Source organism: Nannospalax galili, unplaced genomic scaffold (assembly GCF_000622305.1).
Source record: "Nannospalax galili isolate Female #2095 unplaced genomic scaffold, S.galili_v1.0 scaffold126, whole genome shotgun sequence".
In the NCBI taxonomy this organism is placed as follows: domain Eukaryota; kingdom Metazoa; phylum Chordata; class Mammalia; order Rodentia; family Spalacidae; genus Nannospalax; species Nannospalax galili.
Genome location: NW_008355275.1, coordinates 1,198,120 through 1,214,973, shown reverse-complemented (window position 1 = coordinate 1,214,973; position 16,854 = coordinate 1,198,120). Strand labels below are relative to the sequence as shown.

Below are 16,854 nucleotides of genomic sequence, written 5' to 3'. Positions count from 1 at the left end.
GCTTTTTCTGACTTTCAGATGTGATTTCAGTCTACCTTATGGAATGGCCATTTGATTTTCATACTATCGGTGTCCATTCCAAGAATAATTGAATTGATAGAAATTTTCTACATTTAATTATCTCTGTCTTTGCTATTTTATGTTCTCATAAAAAAGTTTCCGACTTTGGTAATTTGAGAATATGCACAAACATTCTGTCAGAGTTGAAATCTTGTTCCGTCATTGAGAAAGATCTATCCCATTTCACAGTTTCATAGTAGCCTCCTCTTGGGCTACATCAATCCCATAAGTATAAAGAAGAGAGCCACATATTAGTGATATGAAATCAAATATACAGCTCTCAGAGCTCATGGTCCTTCCTAAATTGCCATGTATATTTGTGAGACCAGAACAGAGTTTAGACTTTAACCACACCCCCATAGATGCATGAGAATTATGAAAGGCTATCAAGCAAGCATATGACATAGACAGCTGTAACTCATTACCAGGCATCTTTGTTGTTGTGTGAAGATGACTCTTGGACTCTGATGGTTGAAGCAACCATGAAAGCCAGTGCTGGGCTTCTTGTCTCTTGGGTGCTGTTTCAGGGGTGGTCATCAAGGCTGTTGTAACCATGGTTGGATTGTTGAAATGTTAATTATCAGTTCCTAAGAAGTAGCATTGGAAATGCTTTCACTCTTTCCCTACCCAGAGAATTGTCTATACTGGATGTAAGTGGTAGAAAGAAAGGAATAAAAAGAAAAGAAGTTCCATTTCTTTCAGGGACCCAAACTGAAGTCCATAGAATGTCAGAGGTGGAAGGACCTTAAATATCAAGTGGCCCATGTTTCTCATCTTAGAAATGAAAAACTCATGCTGAACAGAGTTTCTGACTGGTTTGAAGTCCAATTAGCAACAGAGAGATCTCAATCACAGGAGCTGTTGTCATTGAATTTTGAGTCTATAATATAAAAAAGTGATGGAATTTTTGCCTCCTTTCCTATGAGGCCAAACTAAGACTTGTGGTAGGAATTTCAGAAATGTAATGTTCCTCTGAATACTTGAACTGAAATATTAGATAATCAGAAGGACTGACTGATTGAACTAGACCATTTAAGATCCTCTCCAAATCTGAACATTATGATTCTAATACCCAGCTCTTAGGAACCCAAGTTCTTTGCTCCTCCACACAATCAAAGTTGGCCAGCCAATATCATTATCCAGTAGTTCAGGGTATGATATTTCTGCCAGAAGTCATAGGCATGCAACCACAGGAATCCCAGTGTGGTAGAGAATGGTACATGAAGCAGAATGCTAAGGAATGCCTTTCAGCTTCCTCTGTGGAGGATGCACATTTCCTAGCAACAGTGCCTGTAGTGATTTTGATATCAGCACTGTATTTTGAAAAGCACAGCAGTCCATTTTGAGTCCTATTTTTTAAAAAATAGTAGAACAAACTAGGAAAGACAGGCAGAGATGAAGTGACCCAATGATCCCACTAATAAAGCAACAGTCTTGATTTGAACACTTCCAAAGGATGCCATTTATGTCACCATGATGAGCATTGGATTATCAGACAATAGGAGACCCCCCCAAAGTAAAGTAAGTTCACATAGAGAAAGTTGAAGCCACCAGCAAATTTCTAAATACAAAAACCAATGAGATTTCTTTTGTCAACTGTCAAGAAAGCCCAGAAATAATCCAAGAAGAAGCACAGCCATAAAGCCCCTTTTCCTTCACAATATCTGTCCTATGAATATAAACATTGTAAACTTGTAAAAACAGCATTTTTCTTTATTCAGCCATATCGCCCCATTCACCTCAGCAAATTAATCACTGTAATAAAGCAACCACAGCAGAAAGTCAAGAGGGGTTTCCTTGCACGATTGTTTGTAGATGGAAAGACAAAATTTACTCAAAACAAACGGTCATTTTTCCATTTTAATGACACCCCTTCTGCAGAAATAATATCTAGTTATTTAGATATATGGCCATAGATCGATGTAATTTAGTAAATGAAGAAATTCCCGTCAGTTCCCATTATTATATGCTGAGTCTCTTCCCTAATCCCAAAGCAAAGCTCCCAAATAAAAAAATTGAGATCTAATAGCCAAATATCCTCACAGCTTGTTTGTGACCCCTAGACTCTGAAATAAAGCAGTGAGTCATTTCCTAGAGCTTACAGTAATTTTTTAAAATGTCCCAACATGCCTATATTTCCTGTCTATAAACCATCACTTATCTCTGTTATTGCTGTGATAATTTAGTCAGCAGAAAACAGGATTGCACATCTCCCAAAAGATGTCTTTCTAGAGGTTATCTTCTGAATGAATTTCCTTGTCAAAGGAAAAATAATTCCAATTTCTATGTCCATGTTACCAAATGAAAGCAGGGCATTTAGGAGAAGTTTAGATTCACAGGTTTCTGTGATCAACAAAATGGCACCAGAATCTGCTGTCAGGAAGGATATTTTTTAACATGATGATGGATATCCTTCTTAACACCCCAAGACCTAACACTTAGGACAGTTGATGAGCAAAAGACAAGATCGTTTACCTGTGGTTGCTGCTGTTGTAGGCTCCTGAGTCTTAGGCTGTGAATTACCAAGCCAAAACCACATCCAATTATTTTGTTCCTGAGATGCTGCATGGTTGTTTAAGTGCACAGTTGAGGCAACTAGATTAATTATGAAAATACCATTTAATGATATCCCTTCTGTGAAACCTATACTCTCTATTCTATGTAGTATATTCTGTATTTATTATAGAATGAGGATTAGAAAAGAGAAATTGGGGTCTAGTTTTATCTTTTCAGCCCTTAGCATCTCAGAGAATCTTAGGGCAACATCCAAAAGGCAAGCTAGTGTATCAATTCAGTGCCTTCAGCAGTCTCTCGGTTGCATAATTCAACCATGAACTGAAGGTCTTTGGTGTAGCATAAAATACAGTTGCTTCAATTCATCTCTTTGGAGAATCTTCGAGGATGCCTGCCCCTCTTTTGTCTGTCTGGCATTGCACCCCGGCAGCTTGTGACAACTGGTATTTCAGTTGTCAAGCTCATCAAACTCAACTCAAGCTTCAAACTTCGGAAAGAACTTTGTAGAGGGTGTGTGTTTAAAGTGTAAACAGATAAAGCTTTCTCAAGTATTTATCTATTACTTTCTTACAAAGAACTGTTAAAGGTAAAGAATTGTTGAACTTGACTCAAATTTTAGAAAGCCTAATATTAACAGTTTGTAATTTAAAAAAAATCTTTCATCTGACTTTCAGGTTGGATTTATTTCCAGAATGTTTCCCCACAGAAATAAAATGACACATGCCATCAGGATAAATGCCTGAATCAGCTAAGATTTTAAAAAGAAAATATTTTCAATCAAACACCTCTTTGGAAATCCAAGTATAGCCTATCTTCTACCAAAAAAAAAAGTGCATATACTTCAGGAGTACACGTTTGTACACATTACTCCAAGTGGCTCCTGAACACCTTAAAGAACTTACTGATACCCATGTGAGATCCAGTTTAACATTCTGACATCATACATAACAAATGCCAACAACAGGCATAACATGGTCTGAGCTATAAAGATCACATTAGTTCAGAACAGAAAGAAGTAGAAACCAATCACTCACAATGCCTTTAGTTAGGTGCCCTGGGAGCGTTCACAGATTGTCCATTCTTGCCCCAGAAGCTGTATTAAGGATATACAGTTCTGACCCTCACTTTGCAGTACCCCAGAAAAAAAAGTTCACGAGAAATGAACACACAAGAGAAGAGACACAGAAATGGTATTAGTTCCGACTTTCCAAAAGGAGCTGTAGGAGAGGGGAAATGAGAAAAGTGTCAGCCTTGCCAGCAGTTTCCAACTTGCCCCACCCAATAAGCTTGTGTAAGATCAAAAAATTTATTCATTTGACACCCAGAAGACAAGGCAATAGAGCTTCTTAAGGTGGGCGTTTGCTTCCTGAATTAGTTTAGGCTTCTTGATTCCAGAGAATTCCAGATTACCAGTGGGAATGGGCCAGTGACAAGCCTCCAGGAGGACTTGTCCAAAAATAACATTTATAATAAACAACGAGCAGGAAGTCCAACCCTACACAGATGGTTGTTCTTATTAGCTTTCCCTGTCGCCACCCGCAGAGCACCCTTAAGGAAGAAATGAGCCAGTTAAGCCAAAAAGGACTCCTCCATGTCTTCAGCCAGCTCAGCTCTTGACCTCTGCTCATTGCATGCTAATTTGCAATCACTCCCTCTCACAATGTCTCAACCCTCAGTCCAACAATGATAAGGCCTTGGGAAACTCCTTGACTGGACTTAGAAAATACAGTTCTACTCAGGAGCTTATCAGTGATAACCCTGTTATGCCATGTGCTGCATTTGAGTGGACTGAACTTGGTGGGCAAATTAGCCTCTTCTCTTTAACTGTTAAAGGGAACTGAACTAAATGCTTGTACTGAGGAAAGAAAAATCCTTTTAGTCCTTTTACTTCCTAGCTAACTGTATATTTGCTTGTTTTTGAGACAGGGTTTCACTATGAAGCCCTGGCCAGCCTCTGCCTCTCAGGTGCTGGGATTGAAAGTGGCACCACCACAGTGAGTCCTAGCTACGTTTTAGTTAAGCCTCATGCTCCTTTTCTTTGATTTCTGAACTACTATGTTGTATCCATGAAGGTAGGCTCTTCTCTAAGCTCCAGAAACCAGAACAGTATCTGGTATAGAAAAGGCACAAAATATGGGATGAATGAAAAGTCTCACTTACCCTGACTTCTCTTTGACATTACTTTCTAATCTGTTTATCTTTGGATCTCAAGTGTTAAAACAGACCCAATATAGAATAGGTCCTCAAAATGTATACCTAGGGTAGGAGAGGAGCAGGGCTTAGGAGACCGCTAAGGATGCTAATACAATGGACTAGCTGCCTTTCATGACGCACATGTGAAACACTCTCTGCTTCACACTGGCTATTGACACGAATGCCAGCTGGACTAATCCCACACAATGTATTTTGTCAGGAGATTCTTCTTTCATGGGAAATGAGACTTTAGTGAGACCTGTTCTGATCCCTGATGAGACCACTAATTACTGTGTTTGCCAACATCTAACAAAACTGCACACCCCAATGATAAGCACCTTTAACACAGTTGCATTAGAAGGGCAAGAGATCCAAGAAGCAGCACGTAGCTAGTACTACTACCTGCTTGCTTTGCAGAAGTCTCTGTGAGAAGTATTACCCAGCAGACTACAAACAACATGCTGACATAACCACCAGAAGGCCAACAGTCAGCAAGAGCATGAGCAATTTGAACAGATCGTCTCTGTGTGTGTGTGTGTGTGTGTGTGTGTGTGTGTGTGTGTGTGTGCATGTGGAGGCCAGAGGTGGACATTGGGAGTCTTCCTCTATCAGTTTCCATCTTAGTTTTTGAGTCACAGTCTCTCATTAAACCTTGAGCTCACAGGGTTGGCTAGACTGGCTGGTCAGTGAGTTTGAGGGATCTGTCTGTCTTCACATTCCATGCACTGGGATTACAGACGGGTGCTGCCACACCTGATTTTTCACATAGATGCTGGGATCAAACTTGGGCTCACATGATTGCATGGGAAGCACTTTACCCACTAAACTATCTCCCAGCCCCCAGAATCTGCTTGAGTTTTTCATTTTGGATAGGCTTCAAAGAATTTTCTGGAAAAGACTAGAACCCTGAGCCTATTCACCATGCTCCCCATCCCCCCACCTATGGCTCAACAAGCTGCTAGCAGAAATGTAAAACATTGCTCAGAGTGCTGTGGAGTTTCCCTGGCTTCTGGGTGATAAAAGATAGAAAGGCCCCCATCACAAACAAGGACATTTGTGTCAAACTGAAGAAACCAGAGTTCCATCTCTCAGGAGTTGCAGCCAGAAGAGAAAACCCACACTATACTAGGAGATCCAGTGAAAACGTAGTGGCCCTATTTGAGTTTGAATAATGTTCCACAGAAGACGCATAGCTGATCTGAAAATCCGTTTTAAAACAAACCATAGAGGAAAAACAGAAGGAAGTAGAGGAGATGAGAGGAACTGTGAGCACCTTTCCAACATCCCAGCTACACAAACCCAAAGCCATCTGAGGCAGCATTTACAGCCTCCCATTCCTGCAGCCCCAGAGAATGTGTTGCACCCGCCTTGCCCCCCACACAATGAGCATTAGGTGTTTCTCCAACATAATCAGAAAATTCCTCCACATTTGCTTTCTTGGACAAAGGAAGTGATTAGTTAATTGTGGTTGATAAAAATGACTGGATATCGCACAATCAGAAACTTGAGAATTAACTAAGTTAAAACATAACATTAAAAGACTGGGTGATAAAAGGAACCTGTGGAATGAACCATATACTCTGTGGTTCTAACTTTAACAATTTACCCATAGTGGCAAAGAATGGAAAACAAACTACACTGAAAATTGTTTCTGTAACAAGTCTGAAGTATCATCAAATCCTTAAACAAGAGAATAAGAGGAGCTTTCCTAAGGGAACCCGCCCCTCAATACGGCACTTCTTACCCCAATGTAAGAAGCACAGAGCTACAGAGGGAAGAAATATGTTAGTCAGCAGGAATCAACACATACTGACCAAGAGCACTGAAAAGCACAGGAGCCAGCCTCCCTAAATGATGTCACTCAGATCTAGATGTCTAGTCAACATGGAGTGTACATTGCTTGGAGAGTCATTAACATTCTGTCAAAGAACTGCTGTAGGAAAAGCACAGTGAATCTCTCTCCTTACTGGTGACTGGGGTGCTCCTGGAGAACCAGATGTCATCATCCTCTTGGGTTGGGTGCATAGTGGGCAGGTGGGTGTGGAAGATGTAACTTCCTGAAGTGCTCTTCTCACTGGAGGATCCACTGCTCATGTCCTCATCGATATTGTTTTTGGGGTCGAGGTCTTCCGGGTGCGTTCTGTATTCACCTTTCTTGCTGTAGCGGGTACCATCACGGTTGACAATAGCTGAAAGAGAGAAAGACACCTTTAGAATATTACAACTGGTATATCTTGAGTTAGGAAAGATGGTGGATTGTCATATGACACAGGAGCTATTTTCGTTTGCATTAAGAACACCTACTTGTCTAGCACTGAGGTACGGGGACTGATGTACACTCCCTCCCCCAACATTCTGGAAATGAGGAGAAAGATGAGGTACTGGAAGCTCCCCAGGTTTGAATGTGAGCTTCATGTAGCTCTAGACAGTCCTGTGAGCTTTACTTTCCTCATCTATTAAGCAAGGATTTTACCTTCTGAATGAAGTTAGCATGACCATTACGTGATACATTGAAAATAATGTTCAACTCAGTAGTCAAAATAAGTGCAGGCTCAACAAATGACAATTCACTCACTCTGCACCTGACTGTCCCTTCTAAAGTTTGTGTAACTTTTGTTGCTATTGGTTCCATTTATCTCTAGAAAGAATTTGAAGTTTGTAGGTCAATAATCTCCACAAATGTGATATACTAGCAATCCATAAAGAAATGGATTCTTTCTAAGGGGTAATTTTTGTCATTTAATGCAAACCCTGATTTCTAGTTAGAAAACTAGTTCATCTAAATGCTGATAGAGCCCCTACCATCCTCTGTATAATTAAGCCTTGAAATTAGCAAGCTTGGATGTATGCAAAGATTAGAATATTTGGTTTAAATTAGCAAGTGTGAGGATGAACAGAGGAGAAAAGCACAGATGAATAAATTCATTGGTCATCCTTAAAACGGATTTGCTGCATTAGAGCCTGGGCCATCCGCTACACACATATTCACCTAGCTGAAAATATTTTCTGCTGATCACATTGATGGGACGAGGAGTCCTCTTGTTTCACTCATCTATTTTACTCAAATGGAACTATTGGTAGAATATGAGTGAAAAAAATGTCCAGAGTCTCAATCACCCTGATAATGTCTGCAGAGGAAAACCTGAGGAGAGCACACGGCAGTCTATTCTCTGTTGCTGAACCTGAGTCTAGGCAATTCATAAAGAATGGAGGTCTATTTGGCTTATGGCTTTTGAAACTCAGCGTGGAGGTCCAAGGAGTACAATGACAGCACCTGCTTGGCGTCTGCTGAGGGTCATCCTGCTGTACCATAGAACAGAGAACATCACGTGGTAAGATGGAGCAAGTGGGCCAGATTGGGTCTCTTCCATGCCTTGTAAAGCTACTGATATCATTAGACCTCACTCTCTTCCCCCCATCTAATTCCAATACCTTCCGAAGACCCCAGTTCTAAGTATCATTAACATGTGGATTTGGGAGTTAAGTTTTCAACATAGGAACTTTTGGAGGGACACATTCAAACCATTGAACATTCAGATCATTGATCAAGCTTTTACAAATATTTACTTTAAAGGAGCTTTGCAGGAACCATGGAAATTAGGCACTTCTTGAACATCTCCTATGGGTCAGACATGCAAAAAACACATTAGGGTTGCATGATAATTCTATATGCTGTGTCATTATACATATGGGAAAACTGAAGAATGGAAAAAGGAAATTATTATCCTGAGATCATGTAGGCAGCAGGGAAATGGGATTTCAAACCAGGCAGATTATAGCACATCTCACATGGTGGCTGCTGAGGTGTGAAGCCTCCTGTGGCTACTGTAGGAGTAGGGCACAGGCCAAGGGAAATTCCTTATGCAAGAATGGGAGGCTGGATTTACAGGGTACAGGAAGAGCTCTCCCTACTTATGCTGCTATCATGGCGACATACTCTGGAGTCTAGCTCTAAGGAAACAGAAATCAGCCATCTTCAACACTGGGCTTCCTCCCCTAAACAGTAGGCTCAGAGGCAAAAAAGACTGGGGTGAATTTATTGGAAAGTTCTAAAGTTTTCCATCTTCTAAGGTACTACATGCAGTTTTCTATAGGTAAGCAAGATGGTTTGAGGTAGATGTAATGCAAATAATATTGAAAACTTTATCCTTTCATATTCATCTCTCAATAAATACTTCAGTTAAGTTCAATCAGAAAATTTCCATTTGGGTGTCCCCATCCCTAGGACTGCCCAACTTTCTCTATCAGACAGAGCACAGCTTAGGTTCACAGTCTTTTACAGTCCCAAGTTGAAAAATACTACTTGCTTACTCTTGAGTTTAACTTGATTTTTAATATTACCTTCTATTTATGACAAGTGATATTGGTTTTCCATTTGCAATTCATTTTTAAAAATAAATGTGTTTTAAGTAGAAGAGAATGGATCAATTGCATGAAAATTATCAAGTAAATGATGGGGCTGAGAAGTACACAGGCAGGCACCCAAAATGTGAAAGTGGTTTTCAAATGATAAGTTTGCAGAACAGGGAATTGGGGTAAACCAGAGAACAGTTTCAAGCCAACATAACAAAGGGAAGGAATATTAAATCATAGCCAACCTTCCCTAACCTTAGGGAAGGGAATTAACATTCTACTTAACTATAAACTAAAGAGAACATACCAGGTGTCTTTCCCAAGAATAAGAAAAGTCAGAGATAAGAAGAGATACATACTTATGGTAACTAGTCCATCGAAGGAATTGGGCAGGTCTGTGACTGATGTACAGTCTTCTTCAAGAGGAGCTATAGCAAAGGAAAAAAGTATGACATTTTTTAAAAAGAACTCACAGTTAATCTGTCTTAGTCAGTTAGTATAGAGTTGTACTATAACTTGTCTTAAATAATTTTTTTCATGAAACTTGGTAAGTCTGTGAAGGACTTCTCTGTCCTTTGTGATACGTTATATTTTTAATTTAAAAATTCCTGGAAACTTTCTATTCTCACTTCTACAACTTCATTTATTAAGAAATGTGTGTGTTCTAGGTCAGATGTGGTGGCGCCTGTAATCCCAGAGCCAGGGAAGTCAGACTGGGCTACAATGCAAGATGGAGGTGGAGGGAAGGAGGGAGGGAAGAAGGATAGGAAGGACTGGGGAACGAAGGTAAGAAAGAAGAAAGGAAGAAGAAAGAAAAAAAGGAGCAAGGAGAGACAGACAGACAGACAGACAGACACACACACACACACACACACACACACACACACACTATCCCTCAGGCATTGTGGAACTTGCATGTTTCAGGTTTAAGATTTCAATCCTTCTCTAATGAAGCACAGCAGTAGAGAGGATTCTGAAAACATATTTTCATTGTAAAAATAATCTGAAATCAGTGTAAAAAATTTTAAATAAAGAAATGTATAGGTTGGGTGTGGTGGTGCATGCCTTTAATCTCTGCACTCAGGAGACACAAATCTCTGGGAGTTCAAGGCCAGACTGATCTACATAGCGAATTCCAGGCCAGCTGGGGCTACAAAAAAAAAAAAAAACAGACCAAAAAAAAAGAAGAAGAAAAGGAAAACAAAAGAGATATATAAAGTATCACAAGAAAATCATTTGTATCCCAGATACCCAAGGCATGATGGGAAACTGTGGTGGACATACACAATTGACATGAACACCATGAGAATCTAAAGTTTAAAATAACATAACCAATGAATTTGCCTGATAATCAAAATATTTAACAACCAACTAATCCCCAGTCTTTATTATTGTATTAATTGTTTCATTAATTTGGCTAATCTTTCTGAGTGCCTGCTCTGTGTACGAGGCTTCACAGCACACACGTGAGGCTAGCCACCTTCGGAGATACCCATGCTGGCTTGCATTTTACCAGGGCATCTGGATTCTTTTCCATTTATCTCCTGCTCCCTACCCCTTCCTTGGAATTCCGTGCTATGACTTGGACTAGTCGGTCACCCACAGATGCTGCTAGGAAACTTCTGAGCACCACTGTCTGACACCCTTAGAAAACAGGTCCTGAAAATCCTGCCCCGAGTACTGTCCCTTGAATTCCAAAAGTGAACTGCAGAATAACTTCACCACCATCCAAGTCATGCCCAAATGCTCCATGCAGTGACCAGTCTTATACAGAGCTCTAACATCTCTGAGAGATTTAAAGTAGCATTACTATTGTGTAAAAGTTGGATCCATTTGTGCACTGCAGGGTTACAGCCCCTCCTTGGTTTTCTGAGACACAGGCTATTCTAAGTCATGATCCCCCTGACCCAACATCCTGAGTGCTGGGTTATCAAGAGTGTGCCACCATGTTCAGCTGCATGACCACTTTTATAGTGTGTGTATGTCTACTTAGACGTCAATGTCAATTTATTTGTTAGGTTTGTTTCTTCTAGATGTGATTTTTGACAAAGAGGAAAGAAGAAAGAGATGGAGATGGGGGGGAGGGAGGGAGGGAAGGAGGCATACATATGTGCATAGAAGGACAGAGGCAGGCTGAAGGAAGCATGGTCTCGAGTATTTTATGCGCCCTGCCAAAAACTGTTACATATTCATAACATTGGACAGAAACAGAAGCTGAACAAAACAGGTGTTGGTTACCTCTTAGTAACTAGAAACATTTTCCCACAGATAAAGAGACTATCTTTTACCCAACCAGTTCTTTGAAAGTGAATGTTATTGGCAGCTATAGACATTCCGCTAGGAGTAGAGGGAGACCAAGTTTTAGAAAAAGCCATTCCTGAAAAAGCTGCTGTAGAAGAAAATTTTTTCACAAGGAGAACCTTGAAACGAAAAAGTCACTGTGCTGGTTAGCCCAGCCCTTCATCCCTTCTTGATACCTGTCACCGTTACATCTCACTTCCTTTCATTTCTCCTTCATATGCGCCACAGTCTAAAAGTATCTTGCTCATTTTACTTGATTCATAGTGTATCTCACAACCCCTATCTCCTGCTACCCACCTTGCCATAGAAATGCATGAACTCTAAAGACCAAGTAATAACTTCATTTATTTGGGCCTGAATATTATATGATAAGAACAGAGAGACACTTGATTCATATTTATTGAATGAGAGACAAAAAGGGAAAAAGGTTTCAACTCTCCCTGGATGCATACCTAAGATGGTAACTCCTAAAATGGTCCACAAATATCGACATATCAAGAGGTCTGTGGATAAACCTTGAAGGACAATATGCCCTGAGAGGTAACTCAAGGACAGGCACTCACTGATACTGTCTATGCTATACATAACACACACCAGACCATAGAAGAAAAAGGTAGGAAAAAAGATGAACATGTTTCTGTCCCTGCTGCTAAGGAATTCTCAAGATCATGGGAGAAAATAATGTTTCATTAGTTCTTTATAGTTTAAGAAAAATTATCCAGAACTCTCTTATTTGAAAACAAGGCCATGTGGGCATTCAGGAGCTTTGCTTCTCTTGGTCTTGGAGATGAGCTAATCTGTGAAATGCTTCTACTGTATGTGTGTGGCACATCCCCAGAAATGGGCCTTAGGTTATGATTCCTGATATGAGGGATGGAGAATTCTCCCCAGAATTCACAGCTGCAGGTCGAAGCAGTGCACTCCAGGAGGTGAGGTGCAATGCTAGGTGGCATGCCAACAACACTAGGGCTGTTTTGTAAATCATGACAGTGTATGTGCACATGGAGCAACTTCATGCTCCATTTCACCTACACCATTATACAGAACTTCAAATCTGGTCCAGAATACCAAGGCGGGTGATGACCCAAATGTGCAATTAACAAATTCATGCTCTGGTGTCGTTATGTGGGCTCATTAGATGGCGTTTCATTCTGTTTTATGATCACTGCATTGCTGTGAATGTCCCTGACCACAGGGACGTGTTACGGATATTGAAATGGGCTTCCTGGGGGGTGTATTCTCAGAAACCTTGGTTCACTGAATCCAAAAAGCTGATGGAATCATTCATTATTCAGTCTAGGTGCTGGTCTCTGGGAGCTAGACAGAAAGAGCACTTCTTCCAGAATTGATTCCCTGTAGCTGTTCCTAAATAAATCCTCAAACAGTTCGGATGTAAATGAGAAAATTGATAAAAAGTATCTGTAAAATCTGCCCCATAATTCTACATTCAGAAGAGACTAAGACATCTTACTGAAAGCAAGCTCTTAAAAAATAAACTTGAATGAACCAATTGTCCGTGTCCTTTTCCCAGAAGTCACCAGGCTCATGTTGGGCCTTACTACTGAAACATGCAGCAGTAAAAAATAAATAAATAAATAAATAGATAGATAAATAAATCAATCACAGGCCTTTTCCTTGGGGCTTGCTTTATTTTTCACAGAAATATGGTCAAGCTTTTAAACTTGTAGAAGTTATTTGCTATGGTCCTGCTGGCTGTCGTCCCTGTTGCCAGTTTATAGAGGACCTCACATCTGGGACTGGATCATCTAGTTGCTCTCCCTGGGCTAGACTGAATCCAAGAATCTTTCTAAGAGGTTCTTGAAAGCAAGCAAGACATTGCCAGGATCTTTACCTTACTATCCTGGGGTATTGGGTTCCCAACCAAGACACATGGAATCTCTTTATCCTCAGCCACGTTTATTTATCCCCATCTTTCCTTTCTATGGTCTGTCTCACTGCTTCAAGAAAATTCTGAATTACTTTAAGACAAGAAACATGGTTTCTAGTATTGATGATCAATAAATCTTGCCTTTGAACTTAAAGAAAATATATATAAAATCATATCAAGAACCAGATGTGTTGGCCCATGCCTTTAATCCCAGCACTTGGGAGGCAGAGGTAGGTGGATCTCTGTAAGACCAAGGCCAGCCTGGTCTACATAGTTAGTTCCAGGCTACATGGGACTACAGGGAGACCTTGTCTCAAAAGAAAAGAAATCAACATTGGGTACAAGCAGAAAGTAGAAAAAAGGTATTGTTATTTTTAATATTACTACTTTTAACACAGTCATTTTGGTATCAAATGTATTGAAAATACTTGTCCAGGTTTTCAACTAAACTTACTTTCCTCTCTCTAAGGAAAGGAGAGTTAATCACCACTGTTAACCCTGTTCTGGGCATAGACCCAACGTCACAGGCAAAATTAAGGACAGGAAGAAAAACCAGTAGCTGTTTGCCTGTATCACTTCAGTTCTGGGCTATAAAACAGCTGTGTTTTTGCCTTTTTCATTTAGAGTTCTCAGAACCTTAACTCACAGTGACACCAACTTGTAAAACAGGTGAGACAGTGTGGGAACGTAGGTGCATAATTTATTGCATACATTCTTTGGACAAGATTCAGCAGGAGAAGTGAAAGCAGAACCCAGAGACTGATCAGGAAGCAGGGTCACAGCAGTCCAGGGCTTTGCCAACCACCAACCCCTTCATCTCTGACCTCTTGTGCTATGATGGATTAAGCTAGACCCATGGTGCTCTGTGTCTAGTTCCCATTTATTCATATGTGCTTTGGCTCATTGTAATATCATTAGAATGGGCAGGGTATGTATGGACCATGTCCTGTCTAGCTTTGAATGGACTCATCTCCTTTTGTCCAAACTCCATTTGTGTTCTGTGCTTACACACTAGGGAGGGGTAAACATTCTATGGCTCTTCTCTTTGCCCTGTAACTCTCCTTGACCTGTACATATTTGACATATTTCAGTAACTTCATATACTCTATTTCAAATACCCTTCCCCAGACTTTTGGTGTTGCCATGTCCTGTGATTAAGGTCAATGGGAAACTGCAACAACCCAATCCGGACAGGACAACAAATGGCTCAGACCCTTCAGGGATGAAAGTATGGGTCGCTCCTCCAGGGAAAGAGCCAAGACCTGCAGAGGTGCTTTTGTCCTATTTGGTTAAGAATAGGCTTGTTCATATATACACATATGTTAAGCAGATACTTGTGTTGTTCTTTTGAGAATGTGTAATTGAGATAAGTGTTAAGTGGTTAAGTGCTGTGAACCTATACGATCATAGTAGGTTATGAGATACTAAAGAACTAAGCATTCTTTGAAGACCTTATCACCTACTCTAAGACATATAATGCATTGGTCATTGTATGATGGGATATTCATATCATGTTAGGTGAAATTATGACCTCAACATTGTTTTCATTTGAAAATTAAGCAAGACATAGAGAGATGCTATTGGGTGTCAAGTTGACAAGGGGTAAACTTGTGATGGCTAATCCTGAGTGTCAACTTGACTGGATCTGGGATTAACTGAAATGAGAGAGACCTTCTTGATTGGATCATCTGAAGCCGGAAGACACACCCTAAATGTGGGTGTTACCTTCTGATGGCAGCCCATATAAAAGGCCATGGCAGAGGAGAATGCCTGGCTTCTTGCTGCTTGCCTTCTCTCTTTCTAGTGAGTTCATCTTGCTGCTATAGACGATCTTTTGCAATTCATCAGAACTTCAGCGCTAGATTGGGACTACTGAGACATCCAGGCTCGTGGACTGAGTGACTACCAGATTCTCAGCCTCTTCAGTGTGGTGCAGTCATTGTTGAACTACTCAGACTCTATCCTGTGAGCTAAGCTGATAAATCCATATATATATATATATATATTCATATATATATTTATTTATTTATTCATTCATTAATTTATTTATTTATTCTACCCATTCTGTTTCTTTAGAGAGCCCTGACTAATGTGGTACCAGAAATGGGGTAAGACGTCTCCTCTGAATTTCCATTCACTGCTTAGCAACAAAGGGTAGGTGACATGGCCTAAAGGTACTGATGTAATCTCATAATGCCTTTGATGTCCCTTCTTTTCCTTAAAATCCTACACAGATTTTACATCCTACCATCATATTATAATATCTATGTTTTCACAGAGATAAATCTTAAGCTACTTTCCAACTAATTTTACACCCTCCTTTCATGTTTAAGGAAAATCAACACTCCAGGAAGATGTGGCAAGTTCAACCTCAGGGCTTCTCCTTTCCACACAGTTTCAACTGTTCAGGGGAACGGAAGACAGTTTGAGAACCAAGGCTTTTGGTTGTTGGCATTCAAAATTTGACATTTATGCTTTTGATTATTCTCAAAAGACCTTGAACATTTATGATTCATAGAATTATTTAAATTTGTGGCTGCTTGAAATAGACTTGTAATCATGACTTGTAAGCTCATTGGTAGAAAAAGTTTCCTAAGGGGAAAGCTCAGCATCTCCAGCTTTACTTAACTTTCTTAGTGGTAGTATCTGATAGATGCAAAGGGCAAGAATGTATCATATATGCTCTTTGCCTTTGCTCCAGCCCCACATATAATAAATCCTCTCAGCTAGGCCATGTGGCTTGCGCCCCCAAACTGTCATTAGATTTGTGTTGTTCTCCATTAGAACCTGTAGCAATTTCCCATCACTATGAGGACGATGCCTACCCTAGCCCCTGCTTTCTAACTTCATCCCCTGCAGCTCACTCTTCTGATCACTAGGTGTTTACCACTCTGGACTCCCTGGTATTCTTGGGGCAAGACAGGATGCTCTTGCTGCCTCACATTGAATGGCCTGCCCCTCCTGCCACCTCTTCACGTTGATCAAGGCTTTCCAAAAAGCAGCTCCTCAGAGATAATTTCCCTGTTCATCTTGCAGATGAACATCCCTAGTGCTTGTTCCTTCCTGTGTTGCACTGCATGTAAGATCACTGATATTTCATTGTTCATCATTTGCCTCCTCCACCCGGCACATTAGTACCGTGGATATAGGAATCTAGTTCTTATTTCTGCTATAGAGACATGCAGCACTTGTTGTAAGTGGAAGTTTCTGTTCACCTCACCTATGCTGAGACTGAACTACTGCCAGTCAACCACGCTGCCATAGGCAGCACAAAGACTATCCACTTAGAACCAACCTGAGGCATTGAAGCAATATGTGTCGTAGTGGGAGGTGTTGGACGTGAGGATATACACTCCTGTGTGGTTGGCTGCACAGATGGCATTGGGAGTGATTCTTGGGATCACCACGTGTCCTTCTATGAACCCATACCTGTCAGTGAAAAACAAGAGGTTATCGATCTGTGTGGCTGTGACAGGTGTTTCATAATATCCCATTACATGACAGTTAATGCAATGCAACACTCCACTCTATTTACCCCTTGGGAT

General features: G+C 40.5%; 1 protein-coding gene across 7 annotated transcripts in view; it reads right to left on the bottom strand.

The window, feature by feature from the left end:
- The window catches only part of Cd44 (CD44 molecule (Indian blood group)), a 91,944-nt gene that overhangs the window by 35,836 nt on the left and 39,254 nt on the right, over positions 1–16,854 (bottom strand). For all 7 annotated transcript variants that reach the window (XM_008852372.3, XM_029555707.1, XM_017802999.2 and 4 more), the window contains exons 3-5: positions 16,605–16,738; positions 9,480–9,548; positions 6,735–6,956 (exon numbers count right to left, since the gene is read on the bottom strand). In XM_008852372.3, the coding sequence (XP_008850594.1) occupies positions 6,735–6,956; positions 9,480–9,548; positions 16,605–16,738 (425 nt within the window). The remainder of the gene's footprint in view (positions 1–6,734; positions 6,957–9,479; positions 9,549–16,604; positions 16,739–16,854) is intronic.